Here is a 27448-nt window from a genome sequence, read left to right as displayed (position 1 = left end):
GAATATAATATACACGTTTCACTTTTTGAATAGAAGTAGTGAAATAAATCAACTTCTTGATGATATTTTAATTATATGACCAGCACCTGTACTTGGCTCTGTATTTTATGAGAAGGTATTTTAAAATCCAAAAATTTATTGCTACTGTTCCCAGAATACATATTCATCTTGTTTCATGTTCTACTGAAGTAGAGTTATTTCTCTCATTGTAATGTTTGCTCTTCTCCTTCCACAGGACCGGTGCTGGTGCTCGCCCACCGGATCTACAGAACTCACTCAGAACCATCATTGAGTAAGCGTTACTGCTCAACCTATCCACAAACTATCACTTTTTACAATTCTTTTTGACACATGTTTTATCATCATTTATTATATTACATGTTGTTTAAACAAATAAAATTCCTAGTAATAAAATATCCCTTTGGATATTTATCAATAAAATTTGGGGTTTGTGTTTTTTTTTAATGGCAAAAAAAAGCAGCCGGAGACATGATGCAATGTGATGAATGTTAATTATAATGAGTGTGATTAGTTTTGTTTGGTGTCAGTGTTGCTAGATTGAGTTGTTGTTGTTGTTGTTTTTACATGATGAAGATGTTATTAGCACAGCACCAGCACCCTGTCGGTGGAAACGAAGTTAATGTCATTCAAAAAACAGATCTGAAAACATTACCCAAACTATTCTGAACAAGAACGATAACTATAACAATTACTATATTAGCATCCACATCAGCGGACATTCTGTTTAATATAAATGCATGCTGCAGTTTTGTCATGTTCTGCTTTAAATGCTTGAAGTCTTTAAAGTGAAATGGATTCTGATTGGAAATCAATGTTTTTATCATTCATCAGCTGGGGAGGAAAAACTATATTTTTGTCGTTATCGTTACAGTTAGAGAGATTATTAAAACTTTATGGTTATAGTTATCATTCTTGGTGTAACCAGCCCTTTATTCTTCTAGATCTGGTGAGGTGTGGCTTACTGTCACGACACACTCTTGACTTCCTCTTTGAGTCCTCAGGTTAGAGTAGAGCCGATCGTCCAGCGTGGACACCAGTTTGTCTGACGGACTTATGTCAGTATAGGTGTGATGCATGTAGTCTGAATCCTGATCCAGATCAGTAGGGTCTGGCATGAGTTTGTCTGTATGTGAATGCAAATGAGAACTAAATGTGGTCATTGACCCACCGAGGTCCACGACCTCCATCTGTGAATGTTTATGTGAATCGGCTTGTTGAGCAGTGGTCCCAAAGTTCTCCAGTATCCCACAGTCCCTGGCACCATTGTCCTGCGATTGCGATGAAAAGAAATGTCGGCTTGTGTTGTTGCTGCTGTTGTTTGCATTTTCCTCCAAGTCTGGACCAGAGCTTTCTGCAGCTGAGGGCGGACCAGCACCCTCCTGCTCCGGATCAGCTGTTTCTGGCTCGGGCGATTCTGTACCTGCTGCTCCCTCGCTGCCCTCCTCATCCGCTGCACTAGCGATGCGAGGCAAGGTACTATGGTAGCGTGTGTCCAAGGGGTAGTTGGCGCTGTCGCCTCTGCGTAGCGGGTAGCAGCGCTGTCGCTCTAGGGATGGCGAGTATCTAGCGGTACCAGGGTCGCTGTACTGTTTGCTGCGCTGCCACTGCTTCCGGAGATGGATACGTGAACGGTGGCGGTGACGCAATGAAGGTGAACCCTGCTGGTCGAACTGGGGATCATGGCGTAGGAATTCATTAAACAGCGCCTCCGTCTTCTCATCAATACTGTAGTCTCGGCGACGGAATCGCGGCCTGGGTTTGGTCACAGGTTGTTGTTCTTGAGAAGCCTCTGCCTCCAAACTTACACTGCTCTCCGATGCCTCATCTTCAAGCTCCTCTTTAAACAGCCGAGCCTCAAAACTCTCGCAAACCGTGCCTTTACGGCCAGAATTGGTGAAAAAGCGACGACGTTCTGAAGCGGTCTTTGCAGAGCCACTTCCGAACAGCCTGAATTCCTCTGGAGCCTTGCAAGGAGCCTCGATAGAGGCATAGCCGCTGTCCATTTGCAGAAGTTTCCGGTTGTTTGTCTCTCCGTCGCTGCCTCTCTCAGAGTCTACGCTGTCCCGTCCATTTCTCCTCTGCCCGGAATCCCTGACCACATCGTCATATGGCAGCTCACCATCCCCGTCCATGTCGTCATCGATGTCTTGCGACTGGTAGTTGGGGACACCAGCTCTTGATGCTCCTGCCGAGCAAACGCTGTCTGCATCGCTGCGAGTGGAGTCTCTGTCATTGCTGCTCAGGTCGGAGGACGCGTACTGCTCCAGTGATGCTCTCAAGCTCCAGATGTCTCGGTACAGGCTGGGCTGCTCTAGACTCTCCTGATGACTCGCCGGACCAAACTCTTCACCGCTACCTCCTGATGCTCCAGCCATCATCTCCTGTCCATCCTCTTCACCATCCAGAGGTCCCTGGGATGAGGGGAAAGCTGTAGTTGTGTCTTTCATCACTGCATCTGTGTTGTATTTGAGCTCCATTACAGCCTCTACCTCTAACCTGCACAGACAGGAAACAGAGCCCAAAGCATGATGTTGTTTGCCAACACACTCTCCAGACAGAAAGGTAAACATTGTAATTTTAAGGTAAATGAAAATGTGCCATATTTCTAATAGAAGTGGTGGGGAAAATGGAATCTCAGATGTTCTAGATTGTTAGATAATTCTAGATTGTTCCTGACAAATTAATAATCAGTATTTTGCAGAATTTTTCAAAGAATTTAGCAACAAGCCATTTCAATTTGCCAAAGATTTGCCACCATATGCAGTTGCTGAAAATTTGAGATGAATGGAGGACTGTTTTGAAATTAGACTGTGACTCCTGAAATTGAATGGTAAGGTGCCTTAAGATCCCCTAATTCAGGAGAGTCCAACCCTGCTCCTAGAGGGTCAATATATTTAGCTCCAACCCTAATTAATCAAACCTGAAACATATAATCAAGGTTTTCAGGATTACCAGGAACTTTTAAGGCAAGTGTGTTTGGGCATGTTGGAGCTAAACTCTATAGGACATTGACCCCCCTTGAGCAGAATTTAGGCAGCATTTACATTAAATAGTTCAATTCCGATTTTTTTTCCTCCCATGTGGCACAGATCGGATATGACCCGTGAACATGTAAGCAGGAAAAAAGCACATGGATGCCGACATTCTCAGTTGGGTATCAGGCCTCATTCATAAGTGGAAATAAATCTGATATGAATCAGATATGTGCATTTGCGTCTGCCATGTAAGCGGACAGATTGGATATTCCTCTGTCAATGCGAGTCATATGTGACTGAAATAGCGAAAGTGGCGAATGACATCAACTCAGGTGGACACCAACCACAATCACATGACTCTTTTCAATGCAGCAATGGAGAACAAAGGCTCAACCCAATGTTTTGCTGACCTTTAAAGATGGTACGGAAATCAAAATCTTGTATTATCATTTCGTCTGTGTCCACTGCAAATCACGCTGTTTTTACTTCCTTTTCAGCCTAAGCTTTTCCAGGTCAGTATGTGCACCTTGGGTTGTTTCGCCAAGTGTATAGTGTAAATGCAGATATTGGATATGGGTCACTTTTAATAGAAGATGTAAGCTGGTTGTCAAAAAATCTGATTTCGTCAACAAAACGGCATCAAGACCTGCAGTGTAAATGTGGCCTCCAACTCTATTTAAACACACCTGAACCATCTAATCAAGGTCTTCAAGATAACTAGAAACATTCAGGCAAGTGTGTTTTAACAGGTTGGAGCTAAACTCTATAGGACATTGGCCCTCCAGGAGCAGGATTGGACAACCCTGCCCTAATTTAGGGAAGTCCATTCCTGATCCTGGAAGTCCACTATCCTGCACAGTTTAGCTCCAACCCTAATTAAACACACCTGAACCATCTAAACAAGGTCTTCAAGATAACCAGAAATATTCAGGCTAGTGTGATTGGGCAGGTTGGAGCTAAACTCTATAGGACATTGGCCCTCCAGAAGAAGGATTGGACAACCCTGGCCTAATTTAAGGGAGTCCAATCCTGATCCTGGAAGTCCACTATCCTGCACAGTTTAGCTCCAACTCTAATTAAACACACCTGAACCATCTAATCAAGGTATTCAAGATAACTAGAAACATTCAGGCAAGTGTGTTTTAACAGGTTGGAGCTAAACTCTATAGGACATTGGCCCTCCAGAAGCAGGATTGGACAACTCTGGCCTAATTTAAGGGAGTCCAATCCTGATCCTGGAAGCCCACTATCCTGCACAGTTTAGCTCCAACCCTAATTAAACACACCTGAACTATCTAATCAAGGTCTTCAAGATAACTAGAAACATTCAGGCAAGTGTGTTTGGGCAGGTTGGAGCTAAACTCTGTAGGAGATTGGCCCTCCAGGAGCAGGTTTAGACAACCCTGGCCTAATTGAGGGGGGTCCAATCCTGATCTTGGAAATCCACTGTCCTGCAGAGTTTAGCTCCAACCCCAATTAAACACACCTGAAACAGCTATTCAAGGTCCCCAGGATTAAAAGAAACATTCAAGCAAGTGTTTTTGGGCAGGTTGGAGCTAAACTCTATGGGACATTGGCCCTCCAGAAGCAGGATTGGACAACCCTGACCTAATTGAGGGGGGTCCAATCCTGATCTTGGAAATCCATTATCCTGCACAGTTTAGCTCCAAGCCCAATTAAACACACCTGAACCATCTAATCAAGGATTTCGGGATGACTATAAACTTTCAGGCAAGTGTTTTTTTAACAGGTTGGAGCTAAACTCTGTAGGAGATTGGCCCTCCAGGAGCAGGTTTAGACAACCCTGGCCTAATTGAGGGGGGTCCAATCCTGATCTTGGAAATCCACTGTCCTGCAGAGTTTAGCTCCAACCCCAATTAAACACACCGGAAACAGCTATTCAAGGCCCCCAGGATTAAAAGAAACATTCAAGCAAGTGTTTTGGGCAGAGGTGTCCAATCCTGATACTAGAGTTTTGCTCCAACCTGCAGGATTGAACACCCTGCCCTAATTTCTAGGATATTTTGACAGGAGCTCATAAGGTGCCATGGCTGTACCTGCTGAGGGCAGGAGGAGCTCCTGCAGTGGCGTCCAAAGAACCGGCTGAGAGACGTCTAGGCGGTTCCATCTGTGACTGAGCAGGAGGTTTTCGCAACAGAAAGTCACCGACTCCACCCTGTACGTTTTCTTCTCCCTGATCCAGAGTCTCACTGGCCGCCCGCTGCCTCTGAAATGCACGTCTCCGTGGAGAAACTAAAAGAATACAAGAAAATAACAGAAATAGCCAGGTAAGAATATTCAGAGATGACCTTTGTTGACTAACTTAATCACAGACAGAAAAGAAACAAGCTCTGTTCCAAAACCTTCTAAGGCAGCATCATAACTACGAAAAAAAATCTGATTTGAAACACTCTACATAGGCCGCATCTGAGGTATCACAGAAATAACACTATAATAAAATATAAGGTTATCATGTGATACTGTGTTATTTTAGTATTATTTAAACACTATTATAGTATTTACCTTTTTATTTTTATATTTTCAGTTTATGTTTTAGTAATTTAATTATTTATGTATTTTTGTATCAGGATTGGACACCCCTGAATTAGGCCAGGGATGTTCAAATCATCCAGTAGAGTTTAGCTCCAACCTACCCAAACACACTTGCCTGAATGTATCTAGTAACCTCGAAGACCTTGATTAGCTGTTTCAGGTGTGTTTAATTGGGAACTATTCTTATCAGTGCATTTTGAAATACGTTGATTGTTTTAACAGATCTTATTCTTCAGGAACAGCCTTCACGTCAGCAGATCAGCAGCTTTTGAAACGGAGAGGTGAAAAAGCTCCTTGGCCTCACTAATGACTGCATGTAATGCAATCTATTGCTCATAAGCAGGAAATGAGCAGCCTTACTGACTGACCTTTCACATCAGGTGAAGAATAATGCGATTATTTTATAATTCATTCATCAGGAAGCAGATTTTGTCCTTGGTTAAAGTCTGTGAGCCAATCAGATCTCACAACAGTCACATGACTTTAACTAGACTGAGCTACTACCTGTATTGATCCGGTATTGATTCCTCATCTCCAGGCTCATTTAGAGCTGAATAAAAGCTCTCCGGGTGTAAAACACTGTTTAAGGAGACTGCTTTTGGATTGTGTGTTTTCTGAACAATATTGCAGTTCATATGAGGAATCATCATTGTTGAAGTATGGACTTATGGACAGTATGTTCAATTCTTTTATTTGTTTATTAATTATTATATGCTTAATATGTAACTATAATTAAATTATTATTGAATAATATTATTTATTATTTATGAATTCAGTAACTGAACTGCAGATACGTCACCAACACATATGGACAGCCTATTTGTTACACCGCAAAAACGTAAGTTTTTCTTACTCTGTATTTTTGCCTTGTTTTCCAACACAATTATCTAAACATCTTTTAAAAAAATAGATAATTAGATACTAAGCAAAATTCTTTTGGAGAATTCTAACAACATTTTGTGAAGTTTTTGCGCATAAACTTCACAACATTCGGTGAGATTTCTCAGAAATCAAGCCGTCAATTCTTGTCAGTTTGTTTCTCAAGTGAATATACCTCGTTTTAAGGATGTTTAGATAATTATGTTGGAAAACAAGACAAAAATACTGAGGAAGAATATGATTTTTTTATATACATGTGTCAGGTCATCACCTCTCATGTCAAGGCTCGCTGCTCTCTGGATGGTGTCGAGTCTCCATTTCTTGACGCTGAAGAACGGACCCGCTCCCTCCAGGCTGGCATGTCGTCTGAGCTTAGACAGGAAGTGGAGCATGGTGCCCTGAGCCGGACAGGAAGTGGAATCTTTGTCCATCAGCAGGCTTCTGCTCATCACCTCAATCTGGAGGTAAAGAGATCCATGAAATGAAGGGTAAAAAAAAAGCAAATACATAACAATGAATACAAAATATAACAAATAATAATGATAATATAAAAAAGTCCTACATAAAAAGACACGTTCAGTGAATGAATTTAAAAGGTATACACTCACCCTGTTACAGTAGCCACGCCCCAAACACGCATCCTGCTACAGTAGCCACGCCCCAAACTCTCAGCCTGTTACAGTAGCCACGCCCCAAACACTCAACCTGTTACAGTAGCCACGCCCCAAACTCTCAGCCTGTTACAGTAGCCACGCCCCAAACTCTCAGCCTGCTACAGAAGCCACGCCCCAAACACTTACCCTGTTACAGTAGCCACGCCCCAAACACGCATCCTGCTACAGTAACCACGCCCCAAACACTCAACCTGTTACAGTAGCCACGCCCCAAACTCTCAGCCTGTTACAGTAGCCACGCCCCAAACTCTCAGCCTGCTACAGTAGCCACGCCCCAAACTCTCAGCCTGCTACAGAAGCCACGCCCCAAACACTCACCCTGTTACAGTAGCCACGCCCCAAACACTCAACCTGTTACAGTAGCCACACCCCAAACTGTCAGCCTGTTACATAATCCACGCCCTAAACTCTCAGCCTGCTACAGTAGCCACGCCCCAAACACTCATCCTGTTACATTAGCCACGCCCCAAACACACATCCTGCTACATAAGCCAAGCCCACAAACTCCGCCCCAACTCTCACTATAGGCTGAGCTGAATGTGACTGACAGATCTGAGCAGACACTCTCAATGTTCTGATGGTGCCTGAGGGGCTCAATGTTTACACTTTTGGGGAATATAAACCCATGAATGGGATACTAATAGTAGTCAACAAACAATAAACTGGGTTAAGAGAATGCATTTTTACATAATAAATCTTACAAATCTTATATAGTTTTACTTTTAAAGAGACAGGAACTAAACAGAGGATTGAGATCTTTTAGTGTAAATGTATTCTAGCAGTCCTCAAAAATGAAATAATTAACTTGGTAATGAGGATAATATGGGCTGAATTTAACATCTGTAGTTTTCACATGACGTCACACCCTTATAGAAACGCCCACCTGAAAGGCAAAACAACTCACGGTTTGTGATCGGGCAGGTTTTCCGGTGTGTTCGGCGCTCGTGTTCAGGCTGGAGTTGAGTGTGTCTCCAGGTAAAGCGCAGCTGAGGTTTTGACTGCTCCACAATCCTGGAGCCTCTGGCACGGGGCCCTCAGTGGGCTACACACACACACACACACACACACATTTATTTGCTCTGCTCCTCAACCTAGTGCACTGACTACATAGGCTGCATTTTAAGGCATCATGAGCATCAGACTCCAGAATATAGCCAGTGTAACGAAGAATCCTTTGGACAAATTAGTGCATTCTAGAGCATTTTCAACATTAGTGATGTTCTTCAGACTGACGTGTGTCACCTGGAATATGGAGAGGGACGGGTGTTGTGATGGCTGTTCAGTGACCGTGATGCTGTTCTCTGGTGAATCACACTCCATGATGGTGAGGATCTTCAGCGCTGGAGGCTGGATGTGCAGGTGTGTCAGACGAGCTTTCTTCAGGTGATGGAAGTCTCCTTCTGTGAGAGTGTACCTGAGAGAGAGAGAGAGAGAGAGAGATCAGTATTGAGCTCCTCTTCATTCCACACCTTTCTGTTCTTTATGGTTCTGAACTAAAACATGAACTCGACTGGTCATGTGATCACCATCAGCTGAATACAGACACACATGACAGACGCTCAGCAGTGCTTTGGAAATCTGACACTTGACCTTTATAGCAGTGTGTCTGACCTTCGACCTTTCTCCTGGTCTTTGGCGCTCTGCTCATAGATGGCGGACTCGTTGAAAGAGACCCGTCGTCCGGTGCATGACGCAGACAGGAAATGATCCGTGTCCGTATCGCCATGACAACTGGAAATGGACAGCGACTCGCCACTCTCGAGTCTGATGGTGATGTCTGAAGAAGATGAAAAACCTCAATAACGCACAATTGTGGAGGGAGGGAAGATGATCATAAGAGCTTTATGAATGTTGTTTAAATGACTGCTAATTATTTTTGATAAATGTTACATCAGACTTTGAAATTCACTGTTTTTTACTTAAGACACTTGATCATATCTTCACTGATGCTTTTTGAGAATTGTTTACTCTCACTTAGAACAAAACAAATTAATAGAACAAAACTGGTTAATATTTAAGACTTAATAGAAAAAAAGATTGATATTTAAATATTTTAATAGAACAAAACTAATTATATAGAACAAAACCAATAAATATTTAAAACTCTTAATAGAACAAAACCGATAAATATTTAAAACTCTCAATAGAACAAAACAATAAATATTTAAGTCTCTCAATAGATCAAAAACTATAAATATTTAAAACTCTCAATAGAACAAAACCGATAAATATTTAAAACTCCTAATACAAGCAAAACCGATAAATATTTAAAACTCTTAATAGAACAAAACAATAAATATTTAAAACTCTTAATACAACAAAACCGATAAATATTTAAAACTCTCAATAGTACAAAACCGATAAATATTTAAAACTCTCAATAGAACAAAACCAATAAATATTTAAAACTCTCAACAGAACGTCTCGGTTACGTATGTAACCCTCGTTCCCTGAAGGAGGGAACGGAGACGTACGTCAGTAGTGACCGACGAATTGGGATATCGCTAGAGAGCCCCTATCAGCTTCGAGAGAACTAAAACAAGCCAATGGAATTGGCGTGCGATATTTGCATAATGCGCACCTCCCCTAACAGGTGGATATAAAAAGGGGGGCAGATGCAATCGCACTCTGTTTTTCGCTGAGGAGACAACCGGTGTCCGCACTGCAGCGAGGGTACAGAAACTGTGGCGACGGGACGTACGTCTCCGTTCCCTCCTTCAGGGAACGAGGGTTACATACGTAACCGAGACGTTCCCTTTCAGTCGGTCACGTTCGACGTACGTCAGTAGTGACCGACGAATTGGGATCCCAACTAAAACGCCACAGTTACGAAACCCCTTCCAGTGCCCAGCGCAGGCTCTAGCCGCCCGTCGCACCAAGGGGACGGAGAAGGGGGCGAGCTTACGCCGGGAAGTCTACTGCTGTTCCGATATACCCACTAAGTAAACTAGACTACACTGGGGAAGCGAACCCGTAAGGAACGCTGCGGAACCACTACCTACCCAGAGGGGAAGGAATTTACATGGAAAACATATGGACTGGCCCGCAGGGCAGAACGCATATGAGTCCCTGGGATGGCTCCACCTGAGTAGGGGGAGACTCATCTGACAGGAGAAAGCAGAAGCTCTGCTAAGGGAAAGACACGGGCTCACCGTAGGGAGTAACCGTGGACAATACACATATGGAATCACTCACGTAGAGGGATTGCAACATATGGAACCCAACCAACAGACAACATCGAAGATGGATGTTGGTCTGGCATCAGACACTCCGCAATGCCCGAGCCGAAGGTGGAGGTGGAGGAACTCGACAGGGTTCACCGAACGGGGAACACGACTGGAGTCAACAGATGCACATATCCTGCCCAGGGGGCGGGAGTGGCATTGCAAGCCGACACGAGCACAGGTTCAACGCGTCTACCGGCTGGTGGAAGCGAGTACACGGGAAGAACCAGCTTACACGTAAGCTAAAAACCCTAGCAAACGTGTTGGGTGTCGCCCAGCCCACAGCTCTACAATCTGTCAGCGAGGCGCCATGAGCCAGCGCCCAGGAAGAGGCCACTCAGGTGGAGTGGGCTCTCAACCCGAACGGGCAAGGCACGCCCTGGGAACATAAGCCAGGGCGATGGCATCCACTAACCAGTGGGCCATCCTCTGCTTGGAGACAGCCTTTCCCTTCTGCTGGTCTCCGTAACAGACAAAGAGCTGATCTGAGGTCCTAAGCTTCAAGTTCTATCCACGTAAACACGCAGGGCGTGAACTGGAAAGAGCGAAGCTAGGGCTGGGTCTGCCTCCTCCGAAGGCAGCGCTTGCAGGTTCACTACCTGATCTCTGAAGGGAGTGGTAGGAACCTTGGGCACATATCCAGGCCGGGGTCTCAGGAAGACGTGAGAATCCCCAGGCCCAAATTCCAGGCACGATTCGTCGACCGAAAATGCGTGCAGGTCCCCAACCCTCTTAACATGAGGCCAATGCAACCAGGAGGACGGTCTAAGAGACAGTACTTTTAACTCGATTAATTGCAAAGGCTCAAGGGATGACGCCGAAGTTAGCTAAGAACTAAGGTGAGATCCCTAGAGGGTAAGGAGGGTGGGCAAGGAGGAATCAGTCCCCTCGCCCCCTCAGGAACCTGATGGTCAGACTGTGTTTCCCCAGGGCTTGCCATCAACTGCATGGAGATGTGCAGCGAAGCGGCAACATACACCTTGAGGGTGGAGGGAGACAGCCTTCGCTCCAAGCCCTCTTGCAGGAAGGAAAGCACAGATCTGACCGAGCATGATCGGGGGTCCTCTCGTCTTGCGAGAGGAGCACCATTCAACGAATAGGTTCGACTTCAACGCATAGAGGCTCCTCGTGAAGGAGCTCTAGCGGAAGTGATGGTGTCTACGACCGCCTGCGGGAGATCACCCAGAACCTCCGCATCCCGTCCAGGGACCACACGTGGAGGTTCCACAGGTCGGGACGCGGGTGCCATAGGAAGCCCCATCTCTGAGTCAGGAGGTCCTTCCTCAGAGGAATCGGCCAAGGAGGGGCTGTCGTGAGGAGCATTAGGTCCGAAACCCGGGTCCGAGTGACCAATATGGAGCCACTAACAAGACCTGCTCCTCATCCTCCCTGACCTAGCACAGGAGCTGTGCGAGAAGGCTCACTGGGGGAAAACGCATATTGCGTAGGCCCCGGGGCCAGCTGAGTGCCAGGGTATCCGTGCCGAGCGACTCGCCGGTCAGGGAAAACCACTGGCCGAGGGCAGTTCCTGGGGAGGCAACAGGACTACCTGGGCCTCGCCGAAGTAGTGCCAGATCAGCTGGACCGCCTGGGGATGGAGCCGCCACTTGCCCGCAAGTGGAGGCTGCCGTAAGAGCTCGTAGGCTGCACGGTTAAGCACACCTGGGACATGAGTGGCCTGAAGCGACCTCAGATGCTTCTGACTCCATAGCAAGAGATGGCAGGCGAGTTGCGATATGCGACGGGAGCGTAGACCAGCCTGATGGTTGATGTACGCAACGGCCGCCGTGCTTGTCCGAGCGGACCAGTACATGCTTGTCTGACAGCAGCTCCTTGAAGCGGCCCAGTGCAAGACATACTGCTAGCAACTCGAGGCAATTGATATGCCAATGCAGTCGAGGCCCCGTCCAAGACCCGAACCGCATGCCCGTTGTACATGGCCCCCCATCTGGTGGTAGAGGCATCTGTGTGGACCACAGCGTCCAAGGGGTACTCCCGCCCGCAGGAACAAAGGGTCCGACCACCGGACGAGGGTAGGGCGGCAGCGCCGTGTCACGAGGACACTGAGCGTGCTGCGCTGCCATGGCCATCTCGGGACCCAGTCGCGGAGCCGGTGTTGAGCGGCCTCATATGGAGCAACCTGAGCGGCGAAACGCGGCTGCAGATGCCACATGCCCCAGGAGCCTCTGAAGTCTTTCAGTGGGGCCGCCATCCTGCGCTTGAGCGAACTCAGGCATGTCAACACCGACTGGACGTGCTCCTCAGAGAGGCGCACAATCCAGGCGACCGAGTCTAGCTCAAGACTGAGAAAAGAGATCCTCTGCCCGGGGGCGAGTTTACTCTTGTCCCAGCTGACCCAAAGACCCAACAGGCTGAGGTGAGCTAAACCATCTCCCTGTGTACGCACAACTGCTTCGCGAGCTGGCCAGGAACAACCAGTCGTCGAGGCAGTCGAGAATGCGAACGCCCTGTTCCTTGAGGGGAACAATGGCCACCTCCGCAACCGTGTAAGGCGTGGAGCGACAGGGCCAGCCCGAAGGGTAGGAGTTTGTACTGACATGCTCGACCCGAGCGCAGAATCGAGACATGAAAGTATGCATCCTTCAGGTCGAATGCTGCAAACCAAACCCCGGGACGGACGCACTCGAAAATGCGCTTCTGCATGAGCACCTTAAACGGCAGCCTGAAGGTACCGGTTCAAGACGCGCAGATCCAGGATTGGCCATAGCCCACCGCCCTTTAGGGTACAATGAAGTAGGGCTGAACCTGACTTCAATTCGGCTGGAGGGACCGGCTCGATTGTATCCCTCGCCAGGAGGACAGCAATCTCCACTCGGAGAACAGGTGCAATGTCCAACGACACCTAAGTGAAGTGGACACCCCTGGACGCCGGAGGACACCGGGCGAAATGAATCGCATAGCCGAGTCTGATAGTACGCATGAGCCAGCGGAACGGGCTGGGGGCACTAACCAGGCCTCCAGACACCGAGCCAGCAGAACCAAACGCACCACAGACGTACCGGGGGTGGGGCAGCGAACCAGAGTACGGGGACCCGACTCGGGCGGCGTGGTAGCGGCCCAGAGTGTGATCAGACTCTGCGAGGTAACAGTGCGTATGGGAGACGGCACACGGGGCGCGGCCTGCACCAACACACTGACACCTGCTGGCGAGGTGAGAGGGGGCTGGGAGTAGCAACGCGGGGCGCTGCACATCGCCAGCCACACTCTTGGGACGTAGAGGATCGGAAAACAGTTCTTAGTGGGTACCGCTGGACTCCGGAGAGCCAGCGGCGGAACAGACCAATTCTCCACCCGGCCCTCCTCCGGGGAGAAAGAACCGTTTACGTCAGCTCCAGGTCGCCATATCTCCAGGACCGTCTCCCGCTAGTCAGGTGACTGCGGGTTGAGCGGGCTGGGTTCAAGGCCAGTTTGTGAGATGAGCGCATCGAGAAAGCACACTTTGACGACGGCACATCCCAGCAAGACTCGCCAGGGGTGTTTCTGGACCACCATGGTGGACATTGTCTGGCCAGGGGCCTGCGCTTTGATTTGCATCCTGCGTAGCTCAACCCCGACTCAGAACTACCCACATGCAATGAGTGCTTTGACCTACTGCAGACTTGCCAGGGGCCAAGACTCATGCAGGGCAGAGGTGGTGTGCCCGTAGCACTGCCACCCCACCCTAGGGGGTAGTGAGAGAAAAAACTTGTAGTGCAGATTATGACCCTCTTGGCGTTCCATATTAACGCCAAAAAAGGCCACAAACTGCCAAGTTTTTTCATGCACATCCGGGCTAAGCCAGGGGGCGCGGCAAGGCGAGTACGCGTCGCACGACACCCCCAGGGGCCCGGGAAAGCATGGTTGCCAAGTCTGAATCCGATTCAGCATGAGCACGCCACAACCGTGGGACGCTCAGCCTCATCTTCATGTTCAGAGCCCAACAATACTCTCTCCAATGTAGCAGTCGACATCTGATCCTCTGCTGGAGCCCTGACTAAGATGTTAGGTCCTCCATATTTATTTTAAGGAGGACCAGCAACACATGCAGAAGCTACCAGCCATGTTGGACAGTGAACGTGGCCGCCCAACTGGACGACACACGGCACCCTGGGCACCGACGTGGCCATGTATCTAAACATGATCCACCCACGAACATAGTCACAACATGTTTGCGATGCACTAGAGGAGTGGGGGGCCCACGGAGAATGAGTCGGCGGGTATTGCCCCACTGTGATCCTCTGGTCACCCAGGCTTATTAACCAAAGTAGCACTTTTCTGATTCAGAAAAATAACTAGATCGGGGAATAAGTGAGGGGACTCCACCTCATTAAAAGGCAGCCGAGTCTCGACCGTGCATCTAGAGCGCCAGACAGCGCGCAGGGTTGCCGTGGCAACGCGCGCTGTCAGCCGGCAATTCGACGGCACACGGCGCGCTGAGCGCTCAAGCCCTTACGAGAAAGGCGAGCAAACAACGCGCCGACGTGGACATATTTCCATAAGAAAATATGACCACCCACAAACACAGTCTCAGCACGCTAAGCAGACATGAGAGAAAGTGATCGTGGCCGTCAGAGAGGATAGGAAACGACCGCCTCCAGAAACGCACAGACAGAATGACATCTTGAAAAAGACGCAGTGTCTGTCTGTGAAGCTCTTTTAGAAGGGGAAACTTCAGCTCTTTTGTGTCAAGACACACAGGGAGCGTCACGACGTGTTTAGAAAAACACAGGAGGAACCAGACCAAATCGCAGACCAACCAGTGGAATTACAGCGGAACGCTGGGAAAACATTGGATGTTTCCACCCGGCTCACTCCAACTCGCGACCTCGCTGCAGGCGTCGTCACACCAACACAAGCGCCGAAACTTCTTCAGAGGCTTGAAGTTCAAACAGCCGCAGGACACCAGGTAGGCTCCGAAGCGAAAGACAGAGTGCGATTGCATCTGCCCCCCTTTTTATATCCACCTGTTAGGGGAGGTGCGCATTATGCAAATATCGCACGCCAATTCCATTGGCTTGTTTTAGTTCTCTCGAAGCTGATAGGGGCTCTCTAGCGATATCCCAATTCGTCGGTCACTACTGACGTACGTCGAACGTGACCGACTGAAAGGGAACAAAACCGATAAATATTTAAAACTCTCAGTAGAACAAAAACTATAAATATTTAAAACTCTCAATAGAACAAAACCGATAAATATTTAAAACTCTCAATAGAACAAAACCGATAAATATTTAAAACTCTCAATAGAACAAAAACTATAAATATTTAAAACTCTCAAAAGAACAAAACCGATAAATATTTAAAACTCTTAATACAGCAAAACCAATAAATATTTAAAACTCTCAATAGAACAAACCGATAAATATTTAAAACTCTTAATACAGCAAAACCGATTAATATTTAAAACTCTCAATAGAACAAAAACTTTAAATATTTAAAACTCTTAATACAGCAAAACCGCTAAATATTTAAAATTCTCAATAGAACAAAAACTATAAATATTTAAAACTCTTAATACAGCAAAACCGATAAATATTTAAAACTCTCAAGAGAACAAAAACTATAAATATTTAAAACTCTCAATAGAACAAAACCGATAAATATTTAAAACTCTTTAAAACTCTCAATAGAACAAAACCGATAAATATTTAAAACTCTCAATAGAACAAAACCGATAAATATTTAAAACTCTCCGTAGAACAAAAACTATAAATATTTAAAACTCTCAATAGAACAAAACCGATAAATATTTAAAACTCTCAAGAGAACAAAAACTATAAATATTTAAAACTCTCAATAGAACAAAACCTATAAATATTTAAAACTCTTTAAAACTCTCAATAGAACAAAACCGATAAATATTTAAAACTCTCCGTAGAACAAAAACTATAAATATTTAAAACTCTCAATAGAACAAAACCGATAAATATTTAAAACTCTCAATAGAACAACACCGATAAATATTTAAAACTCTCAATAGAACAAAACCGATAAATATTTAAAACTCTCAATAGAACAAAACCGATAAATATTTAAAACTCTTAATACAACAAAACCGATAAATATTTAAAACTCTCAATAGAACAAAACAGATATATATTTAAAACTCTTAATACAGCAAAACCGATAAATATTTTAAACTCTCAATAGAACAAAAACAATAAATATTTAAAACTCTCAATAGAACAAAACCGATAAATATTTAAAACTCTCAATAGAACAAAACCGATAAATATTTAAAACTCTCAATAGAACAAAACCGATAAATATTTAAAACTCTCAATAGAACAAAACCGATAAATATTTAAAACTCTCCGTAGAACAAAACTTATAAATATTTAAAACTCTCAATAGAACAAAACCGATAAATATTTAAAACTCTCAATAGAACAACACCGATAAATATTTAAAACTCTCAATAGAACAACACTGATAAATATTTAAAACTCTCAATACAGCAAAACCGATAAATATTTAAAACTCTCAATAGTACAAAACCGATAAATATTTAAAACTCTCAATAGAACAAAAACTATAAATATTTAAAACTCTCAATAGAACAAAACCGATAAGTATTTAAAACTCTTAATACAACAAAACGATAAATATTTTAATCTTTTAATAGAACAAAACTGATAAATATTTAAAACTCTTAAAACAGCAAAACCGATAAATATTTAAAACTCTTAATACAACAAAACGATAAATATTTTAATCTCTTAATAGAACAAATCCGATAAATATTTAAAACTCTTAATACAGCAAAAACGATAAATATTTAAAACTCTTAATACGACAAAACGATAAATATTTTAATCTCTTAATAGAACAAATCCGATAAATATTTAAAACTCTTAATACAGCAAAACCGATAAATATTTAAAACTCTTAATACGACAAAACGATAAATATTTTAATCTCTTAATAGAACAAATCCGATAAATATTTAAAACTCTTAATACAGCAAAACCGATAAATATTTAAAACTCTTAATACAACAAAACGATAAATATTTTAATCTCTTAATAGAACAAAACCGACCATCAAAATCTCCTTATTGCCTTGACTATATTAATTTGGTTGTGAATCATTATTAACTCGTGTTCAGTCACCTTGTGTCGGCTGACTCTCCTCTACGTATGTAGTGTTGGTTTTTTCCAGGTCATCACTGGCTCTGAACATGAAACAAACACAAACAACATCATGTGAGAATATCAATGTCATTCATCTGTTGAATTCAAGCATCTGAGATTATTGATTTGTTCAGAGTTTGTACACACACACACACACACACACACACACACTAAATGTGCTGATGAACAAGTTTGTCTAGTCCAGTTTTCCAGTAAATAAAGTGACATTCTGTGCTGATGGACCCTCATGCATGAAGAGATGTTTCTACTGACTGAATAACAGCATCATCTTCTGCTCTTCAGGAATAACAGCTCCTGTGTGAACTGGACAGATCACTGACGTGATGCAGGCGAGTGTGAATGAATGAGGAGGTTTTGATGTGTGAACGTTCACCTGGAGTAGCGTCGTTCTCCTCGACAGCAGCGGTGACAGAAGATCAGCAGGACGGAGAGAACGATCAGCGTCCCGCCGGCGAACACACACAGCATCACCAGCAGCAAGACGTAGTTCTCCTGAGAACCCGACACCAGAGGCACGTCCTGTTACATGCACACGCTTGTCAGTCTGAGATCGGTGTCATGCTCCACACATCAGTGCATTTCACAGAAAACTTTCAATTTTTCAGTTTTCTGTGCATTTCTTCCAGCGTACTGGTCAGGAGGCAGAAGATCACAGGACTCGGACAGTCAGAAACCCCCAGAACACACAAGAAGCCGCATGTCGGAGTGCTTTTTTTTTGTCTTGCATCACTCGCTTTTAATTGTATTTGTAACTTGAGTCATTACAGCACAATGCTCAACTGCTGTTGTTTTTAATTGTGCTTTATACATAATTTGAGATTGAGATGAATAGTTTTTGACAATCACTTACTCTCACTTTGAACAAGACCAATTATTAAATCTCTTAATAGAACAAAACTGATTAATATTCAGAACAAAACTGATTCATGTTTAAATGACTTAATTAAACTAAACCGATTAATATTTAGAACAAAACCGATTAATATTTAGAACAAAGCTGATTAATATTTAGAACAAAACCGATTAATATTTAGAACAAAACAGATTAATATTTAGAACAAATCAGATTAATATTCAGAACAAAACCGGTTAATATTAGGGGGGGGGGGGGCGATTAATATTTAGAACAAAACCGATGAATATTTAGAACAAAACCGATTAATATTTAGAACAAAACTGATAAATATTTAGAACAAAACCGATTAATATTTAGAACAAAACCGATTACTATTTAGAACAAAACCGATTAATATTTAGAACAAAACCGATTAATATTTAGAACAAAACCGATTAATATTTAGAACAAAACTGATAAATATTTAGAACCAAACCGATTAATATTTAAAACAAAACCGATTACTATTTAGAACAAAACCGATTAATATTCAGAACAAAATCGATTAATATTTAGAACAAAACCGATTAATATTTAGAACAAAACCGGTTAATATTTTGGGGGGGGGGGGGGGGTAATATTTAGAACAAAACCGATTAATATTTAGAACAAAACCGATTAATATTTAGAACAAAACTGATAAATATTTAGAAAAAAAACGATTAATATTTAGAACAAAACCGATTAATATTTAGAACAAAACCGATTAATATTTAGAACAAAACCGATGAATATTTAGAACAAAACTGATTAATATTTAGAACAAAACTGATGAATATTTAGAACAAAACTGATTAATATTTAGAACAAAATCGATTAATATTTAGAACAAAACCGATTAATATTTAGAACAAAACCGATTAATATTTAGAACAAAACCGGTTAATATTAGGGGGGGGGGGGGATTAATATTTAGAACAAAACCGATTAATATTTAGAACAAAACCGGTTAATATTAGGGGGGGGGGGGGGGGGGATTAATATTTAGAACAAAACCGATTAATATTTAGAACAAAACCGATTAATATTTAGAACAAAACCGATTACTATTTAGAACAAAACCGATTACTATTTAGAACAAAACCGATTACTATTTAGAACAAAACTGATAAATATTTAGAACAAATCTGATTAATATTTAGACCAAAACCGATTACTATTTAGAACAAAACCGATTAATATTTACAACAAAACCAAGTAATATTTAGAACAAAACCGGTTAATATTTAGGGGGGGACGATTAATATTTAGAACAAAACCGATGAATATTTAAAACTCTTAATAGAACAAAACTGATAAATATTTAGAACAAAACCGATTAATATTTAGAACAAAACCGATAATATTTAGGGGGGGACGATTAATATTTAGAACAAAACCGATGAATATTTAAAACTCTTAATAGAACAAAACTGATAAATATTTAGTAAAAAACTGATTAATATTTACAACAAAACCAAGTAATATTTAGAACAAAACTGGTTAATATTAGGGGGGGATTAATATTTAGAACAAAACCGATTAATATTTAGAACAAAACTGATTAATATTTAGAACAAAACCGATTAATATTTAGAACAAAACTGATTAATATTTAGAACGAAACCGATTAATATTTAGTAAAAAACTGATTAATATTTACAACAAAACCAAGTAATATTTAGAACAAAACTGGTTAATATTAGGGGGGGATTAATATTTAGAACAAAACCGATTAATATTTAGAACAAAACTGATTAATATTTAGAACAGAACCGATTAATATTTAGAACAAAAAGGATTAATATTTAGAACAAAACCGATTACTATTTAGAACAAAACCGATTAATATTTAGAACAAAACTGATTAATATTTAGAACGAAACCGATTAATATTTAGTAAAAAACTGATTAATATTTACAACAAAACCAAGTAATATTTAGAACAAAACCGGTTAATATTTAGGGGGGGACGATTAATATTTAGAACAAAACCGATGAATATTTAAAACTCTTAATAGAACAAAACTGATAAATATTTAGAACAAAACCGATTAATATTTAGAACAAAACCGATTAATATTTAGAACAAAACCAATGCATATTTAAATCTCTTAAAGGAACAAACCAATTAATAGAACTAAAAAAAAAAAGATTAATTGATAGCTTTTCTGATTTTGTTTATTTTTTGTAATTGATGAATTTTGCAACATCGACACCTTTATTGAATCAACGCTGAACTGAACTGATCTGAATAATGACTCTGTATTGTCTTCTAAGAGCTGCTTTACAGCTGAATCTGAATTTCTCTCATATCTGATGTTTGCATCATTGATTCTGTTATTTTTCTGTTTATTACTGTGAAGCTGCTTTGAAACACCCAAAAATGATGACAGAATGATCTTACTATCTCTTTACCTTGTTTACTACTCTCTGTCTCACTGCAGCACTGATATACTGTAAGATCCTTCATTAAATATCCATTATTCATCTGTCCGATACGTCTGCAGAATGTACAGTCTGTACTGCAGACATTTGAGAGTTATCGAGTGTCTCAGCAGCGCTGGATTATACAATTACCTTTGTGAGAGATGATTGATTAATAAGCGCTGACAGACTGTTCATAATCAAATCTCTGATGAAAGATCCTCAGCTCGATTTCTGTCTCTCTCTGAATGAGAAACCAGGACACAGTGCACTAAAATTAGAGACTAAGAGAATTAGGCCTTGGAGAATAAGGCCTTGAGCTTCGACGCATGTGCTGCGCTCACTGAGGAGAGAGTCTGTGTGAATCTGATTTCACTTTCTGTGGAGAATATAAACATTATTAGCGATCTTTCTCTTTAATGTGCACGTGTGTACGCTCGTGAACGTTTAGTGTGATAAAAACAAGCTCCTCCAAGGGGCTTCCCTCATGTGCGGTCAAACTTTCCATCCAGTGGGAGCAACCTGGATCAGTGTCTCCATGGCAACAGCCTCCCCGTGGCCCCTCCCTCACCTGAGGTGCTTCCTCATTGAAGAGCAGGTGAAATACAAACTGACTTCAGATCACGAGCAGGAGCGCAATATAGCTCGGTCACGACTGAGATTAGGCCATAGGCACGTCAAAATCACAGTCGCAAATACGGCATATTATTTGTATGACATAAAATATTATTTATGAACAATAATATTTAAAATGAACAATAATAGCCAGTAGAAACGTATAAGAAGTTTGTACAATAGGAAATAAACACAACAAACAAGTCAAAAGCACAAATGCAGCGCTCTAGTACAGGATTAAGTTACAAAAATATATAAAGTTATGAAACTTAACTTTGCCCTTGTTCCAGAGCAAATCAATTTGGCAAAGTAATTGATTAAGAAGACCAAAGATTGCCCTTTTGATATACCTAAAGCTTATTATATCTCATGTTTAACCACTATCGACCTAAGCGGCAACTTCCTGAAGGACTGGCTGAGGTGAAGCTGTTCTCGGCAGCCTGGAGCTCACATCTCCCAAAACGTCTAAATAAATTGCCAAATAGGCTGTATGCCTATATATACATCTCATATTTTAGGTCTAAACAACTATATTCTTGCCTAAAAACTCTTAAAACTACATTACGTGACACAATAACGGTAGTATTTGTAAAATTACAGCGGGTTTGATTCTCTGACGCTCGCTGTGAGAAATGCTGCCAGTGTAGATCCGGCAGAAACACACGGAGTGATGCAAATTGTGAAACGGTTTGCGTGTGATATTAGTAGACTATTGCATGACAGGAAAAGGCTCTCAGCCAATCAGATTCGAGAACTAGAACTAACTGTATTCCTTTCAAAATTTGGAGTCAGTAAGATTTTTAAAGCGAAATTACTACTTTTATTCAGCAAGGAGGCATTCAGTTGATCAAAAGTAACAGTAAAAGTGTTTATAATGTTACAAAAGATTACATTTTTAAAAAATGCTGTTCTTTTGAAAAATAGAATGTAAGTTTCCACAAAAAATATGATAGTTTTCGACATTGATAATAACAATAAACCTTTCTTGAGCTAAAAATGTCCATGATATTTAAAGATTATATGAATTTCTATGCCTTTCCCAGAGTTTTCGAATCCACGGATTGTTCCAGGTTTTGCTGACGGTGGGATGCTGTGGACGAACACATGCTGCATACTGAGTACTCTTATATGTGGTACAGGTTGACGTGGTTTTGAACACACCCAATAACTCAAGCTGTTCTTGTTTTTCTCGTCCGCAGACAATGAAACAGATTCTCTCACAGATTTTCAGTGCATCTCCAAACAGCAAGATGGACTTTCAGTGAAGAAATGCCAAAAGAGAGAAAAACATGTAGTCTGCAGTTTTCCGGGGAGCACTGAAGCCGTTTCTCATGATGATGTTCTGCATGTGTTTTTCCATGTTATCTAATAGTTACCCATTCATTTCTATGAGGGAAATGAAGACACACTTCCAGAAAGTTTGAATATTTTCTCACCTGCATTTGACATGCAAATCAAATAACATTGAATACATCTGAACACTGAACCTCTGATCATTAAAGTTTAACTGCGATCATATATTATGCTGTGTTTATTGTGTTTCTGTTTAATTGAAAAAAAGCACCAAAAAGCAACTATTTATTGGACTTCTCCCCATTTTACACATAGAAATGAATGGGTAAGTGTGGTAACCAGAGTGTGTGTGTGACGCGTGTTTGCAGTGTTAGAGTTGTGATTGTTGTACTCACAGTGGTGAGACGGGTCTGTAATGGAGACTCATCACTCATGATCCAGAAGCGTGTGTGTGACGCCTGCAAGAACAGAGGAGAGAACGACAGGCAGTCAGACCGTGCAAATGAGTTAATCAGGGAGTGACTGAATCAATGAGTGAGTGAGTGAATAAGTGAGTGAGTGAATCAGTGAGTGAGTGAGTGAATCAATGAGTGAGTGAGTGAATCAGTGAGTGAATCAATGAGTGAGTGAGTGAATAAGTGAGTGAGTGAATCAGTGAGTGAGTGAGTGAATCAATGAGTGAGTGAGTGAATCAGTGAGTGAGTGAGTGAATAAGTGAGTGAGTGAATCAGTGAGTGAGTGAGTGAGTGAATCAGCGAATCAGTGAGTGAGTGAATCAGTTAGTGAGTGAGTGAGTGAATCAGTGAGTGAGTGAATCAATGAGTGAGTGAGTGAATCAATGAGTGAGTGAGTGAATAAGTGAGTGAATCAGTGAGTGAGTGAGTGAGTGAGTGAATCAGCGAATCAGTGAGTGAGTGAATCAGTTAGTGAGTGAATCAGTGAGTGAGTGAGTGAGTGAATCAGTTAGTGAGTGAGTGACTGAATCAATGAGTGAGTGAATCAGTGAGTGAGTGAATCAGCAAATCAGTGAGTGAGTGAATCAGTTAGTGAGTGAGAGTGACTGAATCAATGAGTGAGTGAATCAGTGAGTGACTGAATCAGAGTGAGTAAGTGAGTTAATGAGTCAGTGAGTGAGTGAATCAGTGAGTGAGTGAGTCAGACAGACATTGAGTGAGTGAGTGAGTAAGTGAGTCAGTGAGAGTAAGTCAGTGAGTGAGTCAGGGAGTGAATCAGTGAGTGAGTCAGTTATTGAGTGAGTAAGTGAATTAGTGAGTGAGTGAATCGGTGAGTGGGTCATTCAGTGAGTGAGTAAGTGAATCAGTGAGTGAGTGAATCAGTGAGTGAGACATTCAGTCAGTGAGTGTGTGTGTGTGTGTGTGTGTGTGTGTGTGTGTGTGTGTGTGTGTGTGTGTTCTAATGGGTCACAGACAGCAGAGAAACACATCACTGAATGCAAATCATCAAATCGTACAATACAATCATAAACTCAATTAAGTTAATAAGTTAATCAACTTTTAAAAGGGATGAGAAAACACTTCTCATAGTGTCTAGAATCAAACTCTTCTGTATATTGACACACATTCATCCTTCACTTGGTAATTTGGCTAATTGTGATGCAACATTAACCCAGTGTGTGTTCTGTGTTTGGCTGCTAAATCACGTACACCTCAGTCTAAATGTCATTAATACTTTTACATAGTTTCTATAGTTACTAGTAACTTTTACATAGTTACTATAGTTACTAATAAATGTGATTTTTGATTACTTTTGTATGATGTAGGTCATGTGATGTGTGTCCTGAAGTGAAACGGCTCAAGATGCACCGGACTGTAAAGTTCTGGTAGGACTGATGCTGCTCAAACACACACACACACACACACACACACACACACACACACACACACACACACACACACACACACACACACACACACACACACACACTTCCAGTGAACTAGAAGCCATAAAAACACTCAAACGTCCGCTTCATTCTGCATTCATTAGAGCTCTTTAACTCTAACCGCACACACAATCGCAATTAAACACTGAGCCGATGTTTCCTGTGCATGTGTGATGCTGGGAAACTGAGCGTCCGACGGAACATTGAGTATTCATGAGGAAAACTACTGCTCCAACACACACACACACACACACACACACACACACACATACACACACAAGAGATGCCCGCTGATGTCATCTGGGGCATTATGGGATTGATAGAGGATGCTGTGGTGGTCAGTGAAGCAGTGATGAGAGCTGCAGAAAAGTAGGACACTGCACATCTGCAGCCGGCTGCCTTCATTAATGACTGAAATCTGGAGAGCAGGATGTCACATGACCAACGCAACGATGGCCTATATTTTATATAGTTATGTAAAGGGTAAAAGTAAAAATTAGCTGATAAAATACCAGAATTTACATTTTATATATATATATATATATATATATATATATATATATATATATATATATATATATATCCGATTAACCCTCTACTGCAAAAAAAAAAATAAAAAATCCACATAATTTTTTGGTTCATTTGGGAACATTTTATTTAATTTTTACTTTTTTGAAAAAAATAAAAATAAAAATTCCGTCGCATCAGGGCAACGTTGTGCAACAATGGTACAGAAGCATAGAGAAAATTATCAAAATCACAATTTTTTTTTAAAAATGTCAAGAAATCATTAAATAAAAAGAGAAAAACACTTGAAAGACATTGATATATTGAATTTGATACATGCATAGGTCTGTATCATGTCATGCCATATAATGTACTTCATGTGATAAGATTTCACTCCATATGAAACTTCAAAAAGCACTTCTTCTCTGCTGTGACATAGTGGTGTATGTTACAATTGTTGCACTTCACTTTGGGTGTTTCTGCAGGAACCCTGCATCTTCCCTTCTTATAACACATTATGGCCAATGTGAGGTATTGTCTAAAACATCTTCGAAAAGTACACCTTATCGCACAACGTTGCAACCAAAAGAAAAACTGAATTTTTGAACATGCAAAATAAAATAAATTCATAAAACCTGACAAAAGTCTTCTCTACACCTTCACACACACACACACACATATTTTTATGTACAGTTCATGTCCTTTTAAATAAGATAACTAAAGCAAAAAATCTCGCCTTCTTCTCACACCATGTGCTCCTGTGTGTCAGAACAGGATGTCCCACCTTTAAATGGTGCTTGATAGTGACTCTCACACCTTACTGGACTGTTCCTTGGTACTTTCTCGACCTCTCTAATTGGTTGTAATCATTTAAATAAAAATGTACTAAACATAATTCTAAATGTAATTATTCTGCCGATCCTGATAACGATACCGATAGTTTGGGGGTTCTACCTTCTTTTAAATGGATAATTTCATTATAATTCTTAATTAATCATTATATTTTTAATTATTATATTTTGATAGAAATGCAAATAAAAACTTTATTCTCTCCATTTCATCCACTTGTTTCAGAGTAACTGCTATCAGTTATAAACAAACACATTTCTCAAATTAATATTAACACGCATTAAATTATGAAGATTAAATGAACTTCTGAATGTTATTAATTCATATGATTCCTAACAATATTGAACATCAAACTGGTTTCGTTGCATTTTCGTTACACAAAGCACAAATTCAGTGCATTTTCTGTCCCTCTCTTGATTGACAGGATGATAGTGTGAAAATTTGCTTTTATCGGCCGATACCGATAATTGGCCGATATATCGTTGCATCTCTAATATATATATATATGTATAGGCCTAGGCTAAACATTAATTATGCACAATATTTAATATTTTTTACATTTTGAATAACCTCAGAATATGCAAACATTGGCCAGTATGTACAAGTCTATCGCTAGTCAGTTATAATAATTAACTAAATGAAATGAGTAGTGACGCGTGTGATGGGATGATGTAAGCTGGTTTCATGAGATCTGTACATGTGAATGCATTGAGAGCATTACATAAAGCCAGTGTGAGGTGAATGATTCCTCTGCAGTCTGAAACTCACACAACAGTCTTTTGTTGCTCGTTGAGGCACGAGCGTTTTACAGTTAATCCAGCGCGAGGTTTGTTCGGCGCTTACGTCACTATTTCTGTTTTGATCGAGTGGCTTTGAAATGTTGATGCATCGCGACGCGTCCCGCGCAGGGCGGTGAAAAGTCGATGATCACGAGAGACGCGCGTAACACACATTTCCATCATCACGGACACAGTTACATTCTTAGCGGAACCCAGAGACGCGTATTCAGAGCGCGCTTCGTCCTCAATGCAATAATGCGTTTTAAATCAAACGCGTTAAATGCAGGCAGACAGATGAGTGCCAGATGTGTCGCTAAACATCAGCGCGCGTGAATGGGGGAATCACTCACCTATTTGTAATGCATGCTGTCCGCGCGAGGGACGCGTTATAAGCGCTCACCAATGGCACGACGCTCCGGCAGGCGCGTTACATTTCATCCTAATGGCAGCCGGAGTTTATGAATGAAGCCTGGAGATGAAGCCACGCCCACTGGGGGGTGATGATGCGAGCGGTGGGATTCCTCCTCGATGTGCGTCAGAGAGGATGATGATGATGATGATGGTCCTTCATTGTTCACTGCAGAAATGCGCCGATTCACAAAACCGCCAGTTTTCAATCACAGCCAATTATGGTCATCACGTTTGCTTTCTAATTAATATCATGTATTTTGGGAATTGCAGATGAAGTGTGTCTACAGTGAGAATCAGAGCTCGAGCAGCGCGA

General features: G+C 41.8%; 1 protein-coding gene across 5 annotated transcripts; it reads right to left on the bottom strand.

Moving 5' to 3' along the window:
• Positions 1-55: 55 nt before the first annotated feature.
• LOC137002836 (voltage-dependent calcium channel beta subunit-associated regulatory protein) lies at positions 56-27177 on the bottom strand. Of its 5 annotated transcripts, none has more exons than XM_067362743.1 (10): positions 27075-27177; positions 23085-23147; positions 17854-17999; positions 17439-17500; positions 8714-8879; positions 8345-8516; positions 8007-8144; positions 6700-6886; positions 5054-5249; positions 56-2517 (listed from the first exon to the last, which is right to left on the bottom strand). In XM_067362743.1, the coding sequence occupies exons 2-10, from the start codon at positions 23121-23123 to the stop codon at positions 951-953; spliced, it is 2673 nt and encodes an 890-aa protein (XP_067218844.1). In that variant the 5' UTR covers positions 23124-23147; positions 27075-27177; the 3' UTR covers positions 56-950. The 5 variants fall into 5 exon arrangements, with proteins under 5 accessions (XP_067218844.1, XP_067218846.1, XP_067218849.1 ...); XM_067362745.1 differs by having other exon boundaries at positions 17854-17972; XM_067362748.1 differs by lacking the exon at positions 17854-17999.
• Between the last annotated feature and the right edge of the window lie 271 nt (positions 27178-27448).

The sequence above is a fragment of the Chanodichthys erythropterus genome, chromosome 16, assembly GCF_024489055.1.
Source record: "Chanodichthys erythropterus isolate Z2021 chromosome 16, ASM2448905v1, whole genome shotgun sequence".
NCBI classification, from domain to species: Eukaryota; Metazoa; Chordata; class Actinopteri; order Cypriniformes; family Xenocyprididae; genus Chanodichthys; species Chanodichthys erythropterus.
Note: the sequence above shows the minus strand (reverse complement) of the source record. Positions and strands in the feature narration are given on the sequence as shown.